The 18,072-nt window shown below is 41.1% G+C and overlaps 1 protein-coding gene and 1 long non-coding RNA gene across 3 annotated transcripts in view; one reads left to right on the top strand and one right to left on the bottom strand.

Moving 5' to 3' along the window:
- The window catches only part of arhgap5 (Rho GTPase activating protein 5), a 58,838-nt gene that overhangs the window by 27,459 nt on the left and 13,307 nt on the right, over window positions 1–18,072 (top strand). The window contains 1 exon segment of the mRNA XM_082517266.1: window positions 16,360–16,437. Within this exon segment, the coding sequence (XP_082373392.1) occupies window positions 16,360–16,437 (78 nt within the window).
- On the bottom strand, window positions 8,168–9,064 carry LOC309696130. Of its 2 annotated transcripts, XR_014273344.1 has the most exons (4): window positions 8,895–9,064; window positions 8,604–8,817; window positions 8,382–8,522; window positions 8,183–8,342 (listed from the first exon to the last, which is right to left on the bottom strand). It is a non-coding gene; the product is annotated as an uncharacterized lncRNA (long non-coding RNA). The 2 variants fall into 2 exon arrangements; XR_014273343.1 differs by having other exon boundaries at window positions 8,168–8,342; window positions 8,604–9,064.

The raw sequence follows: 18,072 nt of genomic DNA on the forward strand, positions 1-18,072 counted from the left end.
ATCTTGTCAACTGTCAGCCAACTCGATAGCTCACCATCGGTAATCAATGAACAAGAGTCGTTTGCACTCTTAAGCTTTCTCTTAAGCTTTTGTTAAATTACACCAAGCACTTCCTGTTTCCCAGGATACACTGGAAGACCATAATTAGGCCACCAGAGGATGTAGTAGCCATTTCCAACACAGTAGCTTGTGACGATGGTATTTTTGCGTGTATCAACAGATAAGGTTTCAATATTGCAATCATAAAACGATCCAGTGACCCAAAGTATCAAAACAGGACCTGTCAACAAGTTAGATAACAGACTCACGCTGCTGGCTTCTGGTATAATTGTGGGATTATTTGTGTCCATTGATGTGTGGCCATTAACAAACTGTTAACCAGGCATATCTGTAAGGCCACTAAACTATATTATTTTTGTGAGGCTAGGCATTTAATTGGTTTTTAATTATGATTTTGCCTTACAGCGATTTATAAAAACAAAACAATTAGGATAAAACAAATCCTCTTTTGCATTCATTTCCCTAACAATGCTTTTGTTTTGTTTGTCCTGGGTTTCTTTCCAGTTGTATTTTTTTTTCTTTCTTCATATTTCTGAAAGCTTAAACTCACTGGCTGATTAGTGCAGGTCAGGTCAAGATGATGGAAAAATAGCCTTTGGCCATCAAACCAACTGTTGTTGGGCTATCTGTAGCTTGCCCTGAGGCTGCCATGTAGGGTTCTTCAGGCATGCGAGTCCTCTGCCACCGGGGCTCTCTTTGCCCCTGTCTGCACCCTCAGACAGCCGGCTGGAGAGAGACTGGCCCTAACCCTGGAGTCAAAAACTTCCCAGCGGATGAATACAACCCTCCACCACCATTAGCTTTGTGCTGTTCTGAGGCAAATTATTCATTCTGATTAGTCTATTGCAGTTACCTTTGACCTTCATTTGTTTATTCATATTCTGCTCTTATAACCGAAGACCAGCATCTCTTTTTTCCCCCCCTTCTCTGTCTAACTCACAGCTTTAGCCCTGTTTCCCAAGCTTATGAGTCACTGGCTGGTGTTTGATTCCTTTCCCCAGTTAGAGCGAGGAGCTGTGGCACAGTAGCTTGTGGTTGGATGAGCTCTAACCACATGTAATAAACCACCAGCTGAGAGGCGGAGAGGTGATGACAGCGATCTGTGTTTCTGTGGTTTCTGAGCAGATAATGGGTGCGTGAAAAGCAGACGCCACAAAGGCTCGCTGTTCTTGTGACAGGTCGTGTTTGCGGTTACATGTGACTGCGCTCAAGTGAGGCTGGATCAGGCGGCTACAGAGCATTTTATTGCTTATGCTTGATTTGTTTGTGACACTTTACAACACCCTCATTTTTGGTTCTTATAACACAGCCTTACATCCTGCTATGTAGCCTCGAGTCCTGATCTCTTCCCTGTGGAGTTCCTGGTCAGTGACACACCAAGAGACAGGAAAATGTGGGTGTGGACTTGACTGTGGGTGTGTGCGTGCCTGTGGCTGAGTATCTAAGCAGCCGCTCCCTTCTCTCCCATCCACCCAGTTTATGATTTTTTTCAGTGAATAGGTGAAGCAGGGACTCTGACCTCATTCATCCCATCACCTTATCCCTCTGGGCAAGCTCTGCACTTTCTGCCCTCCTTCCTCTCTCTCTGTATATTTCTTCTCATTTATCTATTCTCTGTGTGCTGATCATCCCCAGTGAGAGACAGAGGATAGACAGAGTTGTTTTTTGGGTTTGTTTTTTTTTAGCTTGGCTAATTGTATGTGATTACCTGTTTTGGGCTTCAGGAATGTTCAGACCTTGTCTCTGTCTGACTACGTCTACTACTATGAGCTTTTCTCTCTGTTTTGTTCGTTTCTCAACCCAAAATTTAGAGTTAATACTTTTTGTTGTTCTGTTGTCTGTTTAAAATCAATACAATTTGATTTAGGCCAGGGTGTAAACCATTAGTACCTAAGAGGCACGATTAAGTAATCATACTATTTTTACTGCTGTCAGCGTTAATCTGGTTAAAATGACGTTAACGCCATAACCGCATTAACGCGGCAAATCTCTGTTAGTGAGCTCGACCGCCCCGTGCATGGGGCTGCATGGCGTCAACGTGCTAGCACGGTTAGCTCGTTAACGTGTTAGCGCCGTCCAGCCCCACACACTGGGCGAGTTAGCGAGTTAGCACAGCACTAACTATTTTATATACAGTTTTCTTTATTTCATTACTTGTTCCCTGGCAGCTAAAATGATGATAAATCATGTGTCAACAGTTTGTTTTCTGGTCAAAATCCTTTTTTTTTCACACGGGTTGTAGCCTAATCTATAGTGAGTTATGCCATCACAGGATTTTGTGTCTTTATTAGACTCTTATATTGAGATAATGATCTAAGAGCTGTCTATTTTTTGTTGCCATACACATGTTCACATCCCTGACCTTTAGCTGCTTTTAGAGAAATGTGCTGCTTTCAGCGCTACGTGAAGGACTTGCTGTTTTCCTGGTAATTATAGAAGCAGTAAACTGACTTTCTTTGCATCTTTTTCCCTTCTCTTTGTCAACCAAAGCAAATCATTTGACAATGTCTCCTCTGGCTCTTGAAAAATGATGAAGCACATGTTTCGGTGTTTTCTGACAGTCAGCTCTCCAGTCGAAAAAGATGGCTGGCCGTAGCAAACATTAAACAAAGTGGGCGTAGTCTTGTTTGAGAAGAAGCTGCGTCAGAAATTTCCCTGTTATTCCCACTTTTATAGTCCGTCTGTAAACGACCTAAACGACACACAGATTGTCTTATTCAGTTTCTGATCGTTTATTGTTGTTTCATCGAGAACAAAGAGCTTCTTGCTCTTGTGAAAGTGGTATTTTCCTCTCTGATACGCTGATATGGTATCAAAGTGCTTCTGGACACAAGTCCTGCAGCCATTTCAGTAACTCCTAGAGATTTATTTAAAATTGCCAGTCTAAATGAGGGGAGATAAAACCATACTTTTACTGTGGTCACCGTACTAATTTGCTTTATGGATACATTGAAAACGCTACGTAAACTAAACTTTGGGATTTTGTCAGCAAAGCAAATCCGTTGGATTGGATTTCTCTTTTCAGATTTTTATTCGGCATTCTTTGATTGACACATTTCTTCCTTATAGTGTCTCTAGACTGAATTACTGTTGCACAGCAGTTTATATTTCATTATAAATAAAGCTGCGTGGACATCTGCTTTCTGCACTGGACCCCATGAATTAGCCTCATGGCAGAATATTGGGTGAGGCAGTTCCTGCTTAATAATATTTTGGCTGGGATGAACATTTTTCTTTATATCTTTTTTTTTGTTTGGGGGGGGAGTTGCTGAAAGAAGAGGATGAGAAGATTTATCGGTTTCCTGCTGTTCAGATCATCTGTGTGGATGTAGGGATTTATGAAAACAATCTGAAAGACGATTGCGGTTGCAGAGCGTTGTCAAATGTAGCTGTATATGATGGACTCTCTTTCTGTTGCTTAAAGTGAGGCAGGCTATGCAAGGATTAGATTAGGGCGATTGGTTATGGCTCCTAGAATGTGTCTGCAGCACAGTATCAGGGCCCTGTCTAACCTGGAGGCAAGGACAGACGAGGCCAGCCTGAGCCGGGCTGGAGGCGGCTGTGTGTGTGCGGTAAAATAGCATACTGCAAACTGTGTTTTTGTCTTGGGGACAGACTGTGCAGATAGAGGGGAAAAAAAGGCGAGAAAGAGAGAGAGGCTAGTGCTATGCCACCTGGCTCCAAGGCAGTCATCTGGTCTAATGGGGCTTGTGTGCAAGTGTGTGTGTGTTAGAGCGAGAGTGTGTCCTGTGGCTGTAGTTGAGCGGTCCAGTCTTCCATTAGTTTGCCTTGAAAAGCCCTTATGTTGCCCTCCTCTCTCTTTGTGTAAATCTCTCTCGCTCCTCTTTCTTGCCAGGATGCCGCCAGCAAACATGTGAGGGAGCGGGGATAAAAAAAAGGCAGTAAAGTGAATATTAAACAAATGACAGCGAAAGGGTCAAGCAAGCTGGCATGGTGTCATTTTGAGCAGTTTAGTTTTTTTTTCATTTAGCTCTGGTGGTTTCTTCTTTCCTCAAACCTCAAACTGCACCCCCGTACAGCTGAACTAAATTTAGTTTTCTTACAGCACTGAGTAATTACATATAAGTCCAATAGGTATTCTGTAACATCCACAGAGCGCTATTAGTGCTATTTTCTAGAGAAGTGAGAGTTGCTCAGGAAAAAAAAACATGTCCAATTCTGGTGAGTTGCAGGTTCAGCATTCATAGGACAATAATTTACTGCAGTTTCAATTTAAAAAGTCACTTTTAATTTGAAGGAATGACTGTGGCAATAATTATGTCCCATAACCTGATGGATCATTGCATACCACTCTGAGTTATTAAAAAAGAAGTTATATAACTAATGTAAGGCAAAAACATTTGACATGTTCAGTCAGTCAGTTGTGTGAGCGCCAAGACAGTAAATGTATCCGTTTTTGACATTCAGCAGAAATTGAACTATTAAAATAAACTGACGTCCTCGACTTCTCAGTGCTAACAAGACAGCAGTGAAACTGTCCTAGCTCATCCTCGTCTGAGCCAATCACGAGTGAAATGTCACCTTGTTGTAGCTGTAACTGCATCCCAGTGTCATTTTGAATGCTTTGAGCGACCATTTCCCCGAGCTTAGTGGAAATGGGATCAGCAGTTGGTGAGGTCTGCTGTACAGATTCGTTTTCCTTCTTTTTGTGCCTCAGTGTTGCTGGAGTTCCTGCTCATTGCTAATGGTGTTTACAGCTTCTTTGTATTTCCCATCTCCAGTGATTAGATGATGATTTATGTGATGATTTAGATTTGTGAACAGTGCAGTGACAACGTGTAAATATACAATCCTGGACATTGTGTCCCTGGAAGGTTCCATCAATACAAAATGCAAAAATACATGAAATACACGTACTTTCCCTCGTTCTCATCGAAAAATGTATCACTGATCAGCTCATAAATAAGTAATATGTAAAACTGATCAAGTTTGATCATTCTAGAAAATGTGAAAGCAGAAATTGTGAACTGAAAAAGCTGATTTTTGCTATAAAGAAGTGATTTTAATGTCTAGCTGCATCACACATCAGAGCTCGACACTGAGCTCAAGGAGATCCACTGCCTCCTCCTTTATTCTGACTTCATCCACTAATCCCTCTCTTTCTCCATCCTCCTTTCCCTCCTTTCTTTCCATCTGAATATTTTTCCTCTTCCCTTCCTCCCCTTTTTCCTCCAGTTGCCATTTCTCTCACACATCCCTCTTTTCCCTCTTCATCTACACCTTCTACACCTACTGACTTCTCTCTTATTTTTCTCCATTCCCTTTTTCCTCTACTACAACTTAATTGTCTTGGATTGATTTCACCTTTTCCTCCCTTTTCTCCTCTTTTCTATTGCAATCTTCTCCCATTCTGTTCTGTTTCTCCCATTTCCTCGTCTTCTGTCCATCCATCTCTCGACCTTTATCCTCTTTCCTTTTATCCAGCCCTTTCTCTGCCCCTTCGTTCCTTTTCTCCTATCACTTCACGCTTGACCTCTTTACCCTCCCCCTACCTCTCCCTTCTCCTCTTTTATCTTCTCTCTGTCATCCATATCTCCTTTTATACCTTCAGCTTCTCTTTTCCACAGTCCCTTATCATCACCCCATCACTCCCTCTCTTTATCCTCTTATCTCTCTTTTCTCTCTCCTCTCTCTCCCCCACCTCTCACACTCACATCTTTCTCCTCTGATTGCTCTCCCCCTCTTCCCCTTATCATCATTATCTGTTCTCTCCATGCTCTCCTCTCCTCTCTGTCATCACTTACCTTCACTAAAAATAAATGCATGCTGTTAGTGTGTGTGTGTGTGTGTGTGTGTGTGTGTGTTTGTGTTGATGTTTGTGTATTTAATAGAATATGACAGATAAGAAGTGACACATGTTGTGTTGTTGCGTGACTCATTAATGCTAGCATTGTCAAAGTGCCCCCACCCACAGTTGTAGTAGATGTTTGTAGTTTATATTTGTAGTAAATGTTTCTTTGAGCTTTTAAAAATGTAAAGGAATATTGCACAATGTTTCAGTACCACTAAGCCTTTATTTCCTTTTGTACAAAAGGAAATATTTATCAAGTATTTTTGGAGGGTTTGAGGTCATGTGGTCTGTTACTGTACATAATAACATATACATTATCTCTTCATATCCGTTTTAACTGGCAACAGAGAAAAACATTCAAAAATTCTGAAGATTAATTGATTTTATTGTTTAATTAAATCGAAATCCAGCACCACAGGTTCATTTTTAATTACAAACCTGCAAATTTAGCCTTTTCAACCTCATGTTTTTCTAAACAGTTTTCTCTTTCACATTTAAATTTTTTAGTAGGGCTTGAATGGTTTCTGCTAAAATATAATTTATTAGATGTGGTTATAATTGATCACATTCTTCTGCAGGATGAACGGATAATCAGTAAAAAAGTATTATAAAAGGACAAACTGAATGTGTGTGTGTGTGTGTGTGTGTATAAACAGAGCAGTAACTAGGTAGCTATAGCTTGACAACTCTATTTATAATACTGCCCATCTGTCTCTGTTACATTAGAAAATTAGTGTGCATGCATGTGTATTTGTGTGTGTGCACGCGCTGCTGTCTTGGCTTGCTGAAAGCCCGACATCTGCCCTACTGTCACCATACCCAGTGACACACAGTTCAATGCACACGAGTTCAGATCACGAGGCTGGACTGTGAGGACACTGTAGTAATTAGCAAAACTTTTAAATCTCGAGCATAAATAGAGGCGCCTGGGAGACATCTGGTTGTAGATGTAAATGAATTTTATAATGACGTCACACTGGAGTAGTTGACATTCTTTTCACAGTTTCTTATGACCTGATTCAGCTGTGTGGTCAATGTGAAAACCTACTTTTGACTCAAATGCAGCATTTTAGTTACTTAGAAGGAATTCGTTTTAATATCAAGGTAGTTTTATACCTTTATTTTTTGTATTTTCTCCTAAAGTTTATTTAAAATTTAAAACCGTTAACAAATTTAAAGGAATGTTTTACCTCAAGACATTGTACCCAAATACATTGTAAGCGAGACAACAAATACATTACCTAAAAAGAAAGTATAAGAAAACCTCTGATAAAATCAAGTTGTTTAAAAGTTTCAAGCTAGGCTTGTGCAGCTGGAGGGGAGAAAAAATGGATCCATTCAGAGGTCTCATGAGTGTTTTTGTTGTAAACGGTCTGGATGGTAGATAATATGGTACACTATTTGTGATTTACATAGATTCTGTGGTTTGCAGCTACTTATTCTGTCACCTTTGCTTTCTTTTCCATTACCTAAAATCTCTTCGATAAATTGTTATGGTGCTCGCTGCAGTGTTACATTTTGGCTACAGATGACTGTTTATTATAGAATCCAGTTCCAATAAATCAAAGTGAAGATGATGCTTAACAGCTGAAGTAGCGGCAAGGAGCCAAAGGGGAGATGGGGCCGAAAGAAAGAAAGCATGAACAGAGTGAGGCAAAGGAGGAGGAGAAGTTGAATCCTCACCTCTTTGGCCCAGTACTAGTGAGGCACCGTGAGAAAATGTGTTGTTGTTTGCTTTGAATTGTGTTAGGAGCTGCAGTGTGAATGTGAGCATGAATGGATGTCTGTCTGTGTTAACCCTGCCATAGATGTGCTATCTGTCCAGGGGATCCATTGCCTCCTGTCCTATGACAGCTGCGATAAGCCCCATGTGACCCTGATCTTGATACATATTTAAGAGGATGGATGGATTTATTAAAGTAAAATACTTCACTCTGGAGACTTAGTATTGCACTCCTACAGAGTTGCCATCAAAGGCAATACACCATTTCAAGTGAGATCCTGAATGGTACACTTCTTGCGTCTTTAATAATGTGGGTCAAGCTAGTAATGCTGAGCACTACAGTTGCCACAGCGTTGGTAGGTTCAGATTTCTGTATCCTCCTTATCTGATAAAGACCCATGGCTTTTAAACCCCATTGCCTCTTTAACAGGGTTTAGGTTATAATGTGTAACTGTATACCATTCTAATCTTCCATCCCTTATCTCACACTTTATTGGCTGATCTTGTAGTCTTGAGTGTTTCAGAGTCTCTGTGTAGGTCATTGAACAATAACTGGCTAATTTAAATGTTGCTTATTTCCAGTGTGTGTCTCTGTGTGCCATGTTAGCTTTGCATGTGCCTGTTATTGTTACGGCCGAGAGGGCCCGGCTGTGGGTGTGGACTCAAATGCAGACACAGAGGGAGGCAAACGGGCGTGAACACAGTGCTTTATCTACAAGTGTCTAGTGAAATTACACAACAGGAGACCTGTTGTGTAATTTCACTAGAATTTCACTAGAATTTCACTATGAATGCTATGAATTATGAAATGCTATGAACTGTGAACTGTGAGGCCAAACTGTGAACATGAAACTGAGTGCTATGGCTAGGTGCTGGATTTCACGGATGGAAAAAAGGGGCAGCGGCTTGGATGGAGGTACGCAGTCACTATAATGAGAAGAGACAAGTAGTCAGTGGCAGTCCAGTGAATCACAGCTGCAGGATTAGGCTATGGAGGTTAGGGCTTACGCGTTGCAGGTTTAAAGTGTCATGCGAGGAAGGGGTGTCCAGGGGGTTCCGGGTGAGGAGTGTCCAGAGAGGATCCAGAATATGCGTGGAGTGAGGGACTTGGCAGGGAGGCAGGCAGGTGTAGTCCGATGGTGGAGAGGAAGAAACCAGATGACAGAACCAGCGTCCAGGCGGAGATGAGAGTAGTTCGGGAAACGTGACTGCCAGGTGGGTCCTATGACAAAGAAAAACACGGTGAGGGAAAAGCAGTAGTTGAGGGTTCTCACAAGGGGTTCGCAGCCTAGCACTGACATGGGTTAGCAGAAGATCTGGCAGAGGTCTGTTGTGAATGCTGGTCTTATATGCAGGTGACTTGATTGGAACCAGGTGTGGAAGCTGATTGGAGTCTCTGCCTGAAGGTAGAACCCAGCGGAGTGGAAAAACCCTGTGCACACCCGGACCATGACAGTTATGACGAGGAGGGGAAACGGGGACTTAAAACATTGTGTGAACAGTGTTAATTGGGGTGTCTACTGCCAGCTCCCTGCTGCTTTCCAAAAAGCTAGGGTTTTTTTCTTTTTGAACATGAATCATTTGTTACCGAGATGGACCAGGAAACTGCCGACTTGGAACGCTCATTTTGCTAACAGCCATGGGATATCCATCTGGGACTGAGAGCTGATTGATTTAATCAATCACAGCGTTCAGTGTGCTATAATAATTTGTGTACACCAGTCAGGAATGCCTTGAGGGATTTTCATTATATCTGGCACAAATGACCACTCGGATTCAAAGATGAAGCTATTAAAATTTGGTATTTAAAGGTGAAGGTCACTGTGACCTCATAAAACCACAACTGAAGAATTCATTCAGTGTTATCACAGCATTTCAGGATAAGTTAAAAATGATTAAGTGTTTTGGAATTTTATATCCAAATGGTCAAAGGTCAAGTCTGGATAGGCATGGATATGAAATGCCGTTTGAATGGTTGCTGTGGGCGTAAAACTGGGAGGTGGTATTTTTGTTACTATTTGGTCAGAGAAGTCCTGGTGTGTTGATTTGCTCCAGGATGATGGTGTTTATCACAAGTCTCAAAGCTGGGATTATCAGCTTCCATTGAAACATGGTCTGGTATTAGCGGATCCAGTTCTTTTCAGCAAAACACTTCCTTTTCAATCTGCACAGCACAGCAACTATAAACAATGAAGAGAGCGCGTGCATGCAAGCAAAGTTGTCATATCAACCTCCAGGCTGATCATTTTTGTGGTTTCTTTCAGCCAGTGTCGAAAATGAACATCAGATTCATTCATGCAAAAATGACTTCAGTGATCATGTTCATCATTCCAGTATAACTATTATCAAGAATCAGTGTAAAGATAAAGAAGATGAACAACAGATGTAGAATTTAAGAAACAATCTTTTAGCAACAGTTACCTTTGTGTGTGTTAATATACTCTGCAATCTCTGATTGAAAGGAGACTACAGCTGTGGTTTTGTTTCCTGCTGAGACCGTGTGCATGTGTGGGGTATGGATCTCGTTACCTAAGGTGCCCAGATATTAAATCATACTCACACACGCGCTCCTCGCAGCCTTCATATTGATTTATATTGACCCATGGTTGTGTGGTGGGCCGGTCGTTAAATTAACACACCGTTGGAGAAACTGATGACTCCACCAGACCACAAACTCAGCCAAGTGTGTGTGTGCGTGTGTGTGTGTATGAGAATAAAGGGTGAGGACAAAGAAAGCGCTCACCTGAGGTCATGCTCCTTTTCCGACACACACACCCTCCACCCCCTCTTTCTGGATGAGTGGATTGCCCACAGAATGACTTCCAGACCAGAAAGCTCAGCTCATTTCTTAGCTGAAGGATTGTGGGAAACGTTCCGGCTCCTCTGGGGAAAACTGAGCACTTTTACCTGCGCATTCATCTTCAGCGCATGTTAGCATGCCACGTCCCATTTATAACGAGCAGGATAAGAGCTAAGTGTCCTGGATATGAGAAAGTGGAACATGAGGGCTGGGATGTGCTGATAGGAAGCAGCGTGTTTGCTGCTTAGTTTAACAAGCGCTCTATGTCTTTCTTTAAGTTTAGGATTAGAGAAGCTTGGATAAGCAGAAAAACGTGTGTGGTGGATGGATGTTACTTACCTATAAACCTTAAATATGTGAATCTAAGCAGCTGATTGGGTCTTTGTTTTGCTAAAATATTAAAACTTCCTCTAGATCAGTGTATGCTGACCAACCCCCACCATTGGATATGAGTCGTCAACATAGAGGAATTCTTCCCAATAATTCTTTTAGATTATTTTATTTAAGCATCCATTCCAGTCCTGAAGAGGTAAAACACAACAAACACAGCAAATATTAGAGCGATGTCAAACTAACATTTTGCTAGCAGAATATTCTTTTTTTGTCCCATAATCTTTTCAAAACGCCTCAAATTTCTATTGCCACATCTCGAGGTTCACAACTTGAGGCTAGTAAATGTTAATGCAGAGTGCTGAATAAAACATTAATGACTTGCAATTTAAAGACATAATCCCCAGAGCTTTATTTATCCCTCTTCTTGAGTGGACGACAGTCTGTGAAGAAAATATTCCTCATTTTCCCCAGCAGCAGACTGTTAACGTCTTTAGCGCCTTTAATCTGATTTCCTCGATCCTGCCGATGCCGCCGCATCAGCACCTTAATTATCTTAATGGGAATAACATGTTTAACAGTGAACGTTTGTACCCAGTTTGGTTGCTTTTCAGGACAAGTGAACGCCCCATTCAGGCGTCTTTTTATTAAACTGCTCAGGCCAAGGATCTCCACACATAGTTGCAGATTGCTGTGAATCAATCAGAACAGAAGGAATATTTATTTATTTCTTTTTTTGGTTGTGACTTTGGGTGTTTTACTCAGTGCAACAATCCTCGTGTGTGTTGAACAAAGTGGGATTTATTGGGGGTGTTTTTTCTTTCTCAGAGTTATTTATGTGTCTTTGTTCCATTATTGAACGCACCAGCTTTGCATAACTGGAACGCTTAATATTATTTTTCACTGCAGCTTTTCACAGTAGGAAAATGCTTTTGATTTGGGATGCAACAAAATAAATCTAAGCTTATGAAAGGGTAAAAAAAAAACCCCTACAAACAAAATAACAAATCACCTCCATGATAACTGTTTAGATGACTTTTATTGGATAGAAAAATGACCAAAACGCATTGTTAAACAGGCATGGAACACGAATCGTTGTGCCATTTATCATCGTCAGCTTCGACTTTCACAGGGGGCAGAAAGAAAATAACGCATGTCCCTGACTGGTAAAATAAGAGTTAAAAATAGCCAATGATTGACTTTCACTCATTGAACTAGCTTCCTGTCCCCCTCCCACAGCAGATGGTTATCGTGGCAATAAAATGACTGTGGCAGTTGGCCAGTGAGCAGAGAGACAGGTAGCAGGAGAAACCGTGAAACTGCTGTGATAGATAAGAAAAAGAGAGAGAGAGATCGAAATTGAGCAATGTGAGAGGAGCTGAGCTATAGTGTGTGTGTGTGTGTGTGTGTGTGTGTGTGTGTGTGTGTGTGTGTGTGTGTGTGTGTGTGTGTGTGTGTGTGTGTGTCAGTCAGGATATTAGATCATATCACAGCAGGACGAGTCCTGTCTGATCTCAACATGCAAACATGAACTCCACTGTTAACTTCCTTTCCTTCAGGTCCTGTGTGTGTGTGTGTGTGTGTGTGTATTTTGTGTTCCATCCTGTTGAGAATCAAATGTCCTCACAAGGACGCACAGATGTACAGGGTGGTGGCATTTTTGGCAATGGCCTTTGGGGGTTATTTTAAGGTCAGGTGATGAGAGATTCAGGGCACAGAAAAAAAGAGTAAATATGAGTTGCATCATCATCAGCTAGTAGAGGAGAAAAATGTCCAAATTATTTATCGGATTGGACTTCAAATTACTGTCCTAAAAGTTACAAAGCCCATCACTATGTTCTACATGGATCGATTTGGCAGTTTTACGTTGTTACGGATGGCCTTCCTGACACAAACCCAAAGAGAATCTGTGTCTCCAGCTACACTTTGGAGCCATTACATATAAAGATCAAAACTAGTGTGGAAAATATATACAGCAAAATATTGGCAAACACTTTCACCACTGGACAAATTGCCAGGCTTTTTAATGATATTTACTAATCTTTAAGACCCCTAAAATATTTGGTGTTATGAATATGAACACAGTGAATAGATCAAAAGAAAGGAGAGGATTTCTGCTTTCATACACAAAGTACCCCCCAAATATTTTATTGTATATTCATTCATTTATTTTTAATCATCAGCTGATTGTTTCTCATTCATTAAAAAAAGAACAAAACATCAACAGCAACAAAAAAAAACCAGCTTAAAAATGAGAAAAGAGCGTTTTTGTCAAAGAATAGCCGAGATACTCAGTGCATTCAGCTTAATTATGCCGTTCTGACATCTCAAAATTCAGCAGTTTGAATCAACTTAAGATATTATATCTGCTTCATTTCTCATGAAATAACAAGGGAACAGGCACACCTGGCTATCAAACTGTTTGTCTGATTAATTGTGAGTCCGATTAAATGTGGGACTGTATCTAAAAGTTGCTGTTATGACCAATTTGTTTAGTAAACTCCTCCTTGAATTAAAACTGAAAGTCTGTACTTCAATCACATCTTGATTGTTGGATTTAAAATCCTCAGTGGTGATGTGCAGGTGTTGTTTTCCAAGAAAGAACACATCCAGAGTAGAAATGCTTCATGCTGTCAATAAGAGACGTCGGTATTTGTAAATGCTAACACTGCTGATGCTAATTTGCTATTCATGATTAATTTTTGGATTGCAGAACTTAAGAAGTATAATCCAAAACTTATGCTTCCATATCCAAGAGTAAAGCAAAAACATGTAAAGTTGCGACCCTGTCAACCTTGACTAAAACCTCATTGACATAAATGGCTTTGGTAAATAGTGCACATAGAACTTTTGAGACCTTTTTAGCTCATTTCATGTTCTGAACCATTAAAATTCCACTTCAGAAACCGTCATCTTTCCAGTTTTGTGCTTTTTGTTCAGTGTTTCAATGTTCAGTTTTCTGTGAAACATGAAAGTCTGATGTGTCGCTGCCAAGTTAATGTGCGTTAAGTGCAGAGAAGCAGATCAGGAACACCCAGCGTCTGCAGAGGAGTTATATGGCTGTGACTCAGAGAAACATTCGGACGAGGCGTTGCTCTACCGTGTAATTTATTTCACAACAGTGTGTCATCAGGCTGAAGGTCGAAGCTTTGAGTTGTAATGTGGAGGTCCAAGTGAGTCCTCACAAATATAGTAATTGGAGCACATTGAAGGTGCAGCAGCAGAACATATTTGAGCTTTTCCACCCACTCTGTTTACTGAGCTTATACATCACGCTGTGTGTGTGAACACACACACACACACACACGTATACACTCGCATGCACAAATTAGGTCGAGTGGGTTGCTGATTAGGCTGTGGTGATTTGGCACAATCACTACAATTTGTGTTATTAATTTAAGAGTTACCACATGTCACACACCTGAGTCAACACAAGCAAGCATACATTTTTAACAAAAACGCTGAAAGGTGCAGATCAATGCATGCGCACAAGCGGACACACACATGCACATTCACACTTGCTCACAGTTGACATGATTTACTTGAATCCATTAAAGCTGAATTTACATAATACTGTCTCTGCTTAACTGCCTCTGCAGGGACACACACACACACACACACACACACACACACACACACACACACACACACACGACAGTAGTTTTTGTGTAGTGGCTGCTGCAAGGTCATCCACACTGCAGTATACATGCATGTGTGTGTGCCTGTGTGTGTGTGTGCGCGTGTGTGTTCTTCCCTGCAGGCAGAACACACATTATTGCTCTAATTAAGACACTCTGTCTCCGTATGTGCTGGTCTGGGATCAGCTGTCAGGTGCCAGCTGGCTGTGATATTTATGGTCCGAGGTTTTAACAAAAGCTGCTCTCAGACCAGCTGAAGTCTGCAAGCAAAATTGTTGATCTAGCTGTTGCTGCTTTGGATGACTGGTGCTCATGTTGCACTGCGATTTTCTGTGATGTTATTCGTCTCAAATTGGTCTCACACTGTTGAATTTGTCATTTCTGAAGACTAAAGGTCATAATTTATACTTGCACTCATACATATACTTGCAGTATATGTGATGTATATTTTTTTGATGCTTAATAATGAACAACATAGTGTGGGTGGCCCAAAACTCGTCATATTTTTGACTAAATCTCGCTGTGTGTGTCATGTTCAGCTGACATTTAGCTAGTAAGAGAGATGTTTAACCTACCACTTTCATCCTCCTCTGTCTGTGTCCCACTCATAAAGGTTTTCATTTCAAAATGTATGTTTAAAAGAAAAAGGAAAAAAAGAAACTAGTAATATTAAACTATTGTCACACCTTATTAACTGCATCCAGAGGGAGATGGTGGTTTATAAAAGATTAGATTATAGCCAATCTACAACACATGCATTTCATAGTTTTGCAAATATCTAATTACATGGCATTGCAGCAGCAGTTTTATGCAGTCACACATGGATTGAGGAAGAAAGCTGATTTAATTTACGTCGAGCATGGCATGGTTGTTGGTGCCAGACAAACTGGTACGATTATTTCGTAAACTACTGGTCTACTGGGAATTCTCCACACAGCCATCTCTAGTTTACAGAGAAAAAGAGAAAATATTCAGGGAGTGTGTTCAAAAATGCCCTTTTGGTGTCAGAGGAGAGTAGTCAAACTGCTTCGAGCTGATAGGAAGGTAACAGTAACTCAAATATCCACTTGTTACAATCAGGTTATCAAACCTTGAAGCAGATGGACTACAGGAGCAGACAACCACACCTGGTCCTACAAGAACAGGAAATCTTGGCTACAGTTATCACAGCCTCATCAAAATTGGACAACAGAGGATCAGAAAACCTCGCCTGGTTTGATGAATCATTCAGATGTTAAGATCTGCAGCAACTATGTGATGCTATCATGTCAACACAGACCACAATCTCTGTGAAATGTTCCAGCACGCTGTTGAATGTATGCTGGCTGTAAAGGCAAAATACTAGCAGGGTGTAATTAATGACTGGTGAGTGTATGTTTGACAAGAAATGGAGAAAGGTGTAAATGCCTCCTTTAACAAAATGCACTCCAACTAAAGTTTCTTTCCATTTTCTCTCTTTTCTCCTTTGATCTACCTTTTGTGGATTAAGTACAGCTGTATAATATTTGCTGCCTCTGGTTTCAGGAGATTGTGATGGAATATATGTCTCTGGTTGTTTCTGCAGTGCTGTTCTCCCCCTTGTTCAGAGCAAATGAATTATATGTTTAAAAAATGTGTAAATGTTTTCTAGGAAGTTTTGTTTTTCTTTCTGCTGCAGCTTGTGGCCTAATTGCATCATAACCAGTGTCACAACAAGCATTTACAAGTATTTAAAAAAGAAATAAAAGAAAGGTTCTAATTAAATGTAACATGTCTAATGTGAATATTATTAGAGGCTTTGAAATCCTAGAAAGAGGACATAGTTTTTAGCTTTAAATCCAAATACTCTCAGTATGTTTTAATGTGGAAAACCACATTAGATGAGACGGTGCTTCTGTTGGCCCATCTGTTTCAGCTCAGCACTTTAACAGTTTTTTTGTGTGTTTAATGCTGCTTTAAGTCCACATGAATGAAGTCCATTAGAGCTGTTGCTGAAAATGGCTGTATGTGTTTCCAGGTCTGACGACAGAGGGCCTGTATCGCGTCAGTGGGAACAAGACAGACCAGGACAACATTCAGAAACAGTTTGATCAAGGTAAAACACTCATCTGCTCAGACACATGCTTGTAGTGGTAATAGACCTATGAATACATATTTAACTATTAAGAAATCGGAAGAAAGAGCGTGCATAGCTGGATTTTCAAAGCATGGAGGCAAACAGTCTTTATTAGTTTCACAGAATGTGTTTCGAAATTATTTTCCCATAAACTTAAATCGTGCCGTTATAAGAACCTGGGAGTTCTTTGGAAAACATTTCCAGAATCAAGCAGCGCATGTCATGGTCCTGGGTCGTGTGACCCAGTGTGTTATGCTTAACCTATTTTGATGTTTATTGTTTGCTTAGGTTCTTTAAGGTAGTCCAGTCCTTTTTGTAATTATGTTACCCTTGCATTACGTCTCCCTTGCCCTTCGTGTGTTTATGTCTGTGTGTCTTGTACTGTCAAGTTCATGCTGTCAGTTATGTCACCTCCCCCTGTACTACGTCTCCCCGGTTCATGTCTCATGTTTCCTGTTTTACTTTGAAGGCCTGCATTCACTGTCTGTGTATTCAGCTCACTCCTCCTGTCCTGTCGTTAAGTTCATGTGTGTCAGCTGCGTTCCCATGTGTGGCCACTTCCCCTGATCATCCCTCATGTGTATTTAGTCTCTGTGTTTCTTACAGTCTGTGTCGCGTCGTCTGTGTTCCCACCCTCCGTGTTTCCATGCCTGGTCTGTTGTCTTCCAAGCCATAGCCTCACCATAGTTTGTTCCCAGTTTAGGTTTTTGTTTAGCCACGCCATCCCTGCTGTATTTGCACACCTTGTTTTCAGCCATAATAAAGGCTCGCCTTCTGTTAAAGCTCACTCCCGTCTGTTCACTTGTGTACGCACCTTGGTCCATTACACGCATTCTCCACTCGGTCCGTCACAGCGGACCGTGACAGCACATGTGTGATGTGTGCAATATATTTAACCCACAGAGAAAACTCCAAAAGACCGATTCCAAACCTGACCACGCAGCAGAAGTGCTTAAAGAGAAACACATGCCCTGTGGAGTACAGTCGAAACTTCTCATGATGGTTGGGGAGCTGCCAAACGGGCTGTTAGTATAAATAAAGTCACCACAGGCAGAAATCACCAGCACATGGTCAGCAGCGTCAGGCATTTTACAGCCAGGTGCTGAAATATGGAGACTTGACTGAGATGAAGCGTGCAATGATTATTGAATCATTTCTGCATTTCTTATTTTTTTTTCTGCGTTCTGTTTCTTCTGGTCCTCTGTTCAGGAGAAGAGCTCGAGCATATTCTTGGTTATTCTATGATTATTTCATATTAAAAAACATTTTTAATATGAAAGATGATGTGTATCTGAGGCTGAGGCTTTGGTGGCTGCCACCATTTTTTTGTTTTGAAATTCCTTCCTTTCCTCACCTCCTTCACTCGACTCCTCCTTTCCCACCCTGTCCTTCCTAAATTCATTTGTGCATTTCCTGTTGTTTATATCCCTCCATTGCTCAATGCTCTCCATTTCCTTCAAGTGTTTCTAGCTCAGCGTGTTTGTCAGCATGCGTTCAGATTCACTGTGACAGCTGTCGTGTTACCTTAGGGCTCTGTCCTCTTTCTCACCGTTTCTCCTCCCTCCAAATGTCATTTGGCTGTTGCCGAGTGTCATAACAGCAAGTAATACGCAT

Source organism: Aulonocara stuartgranti (genome assembly GCF_965226115.1).
Source record: "Aulonocara stuartgranti genome assembly, chromosome: 19".
NCBI classification, from domain to species: Eukaryota; Metazoa; Chordata; class Actinopteri; order Cichliformes; family Cichlidae; genus Aulonocara; species Aulonocara stuartgranti.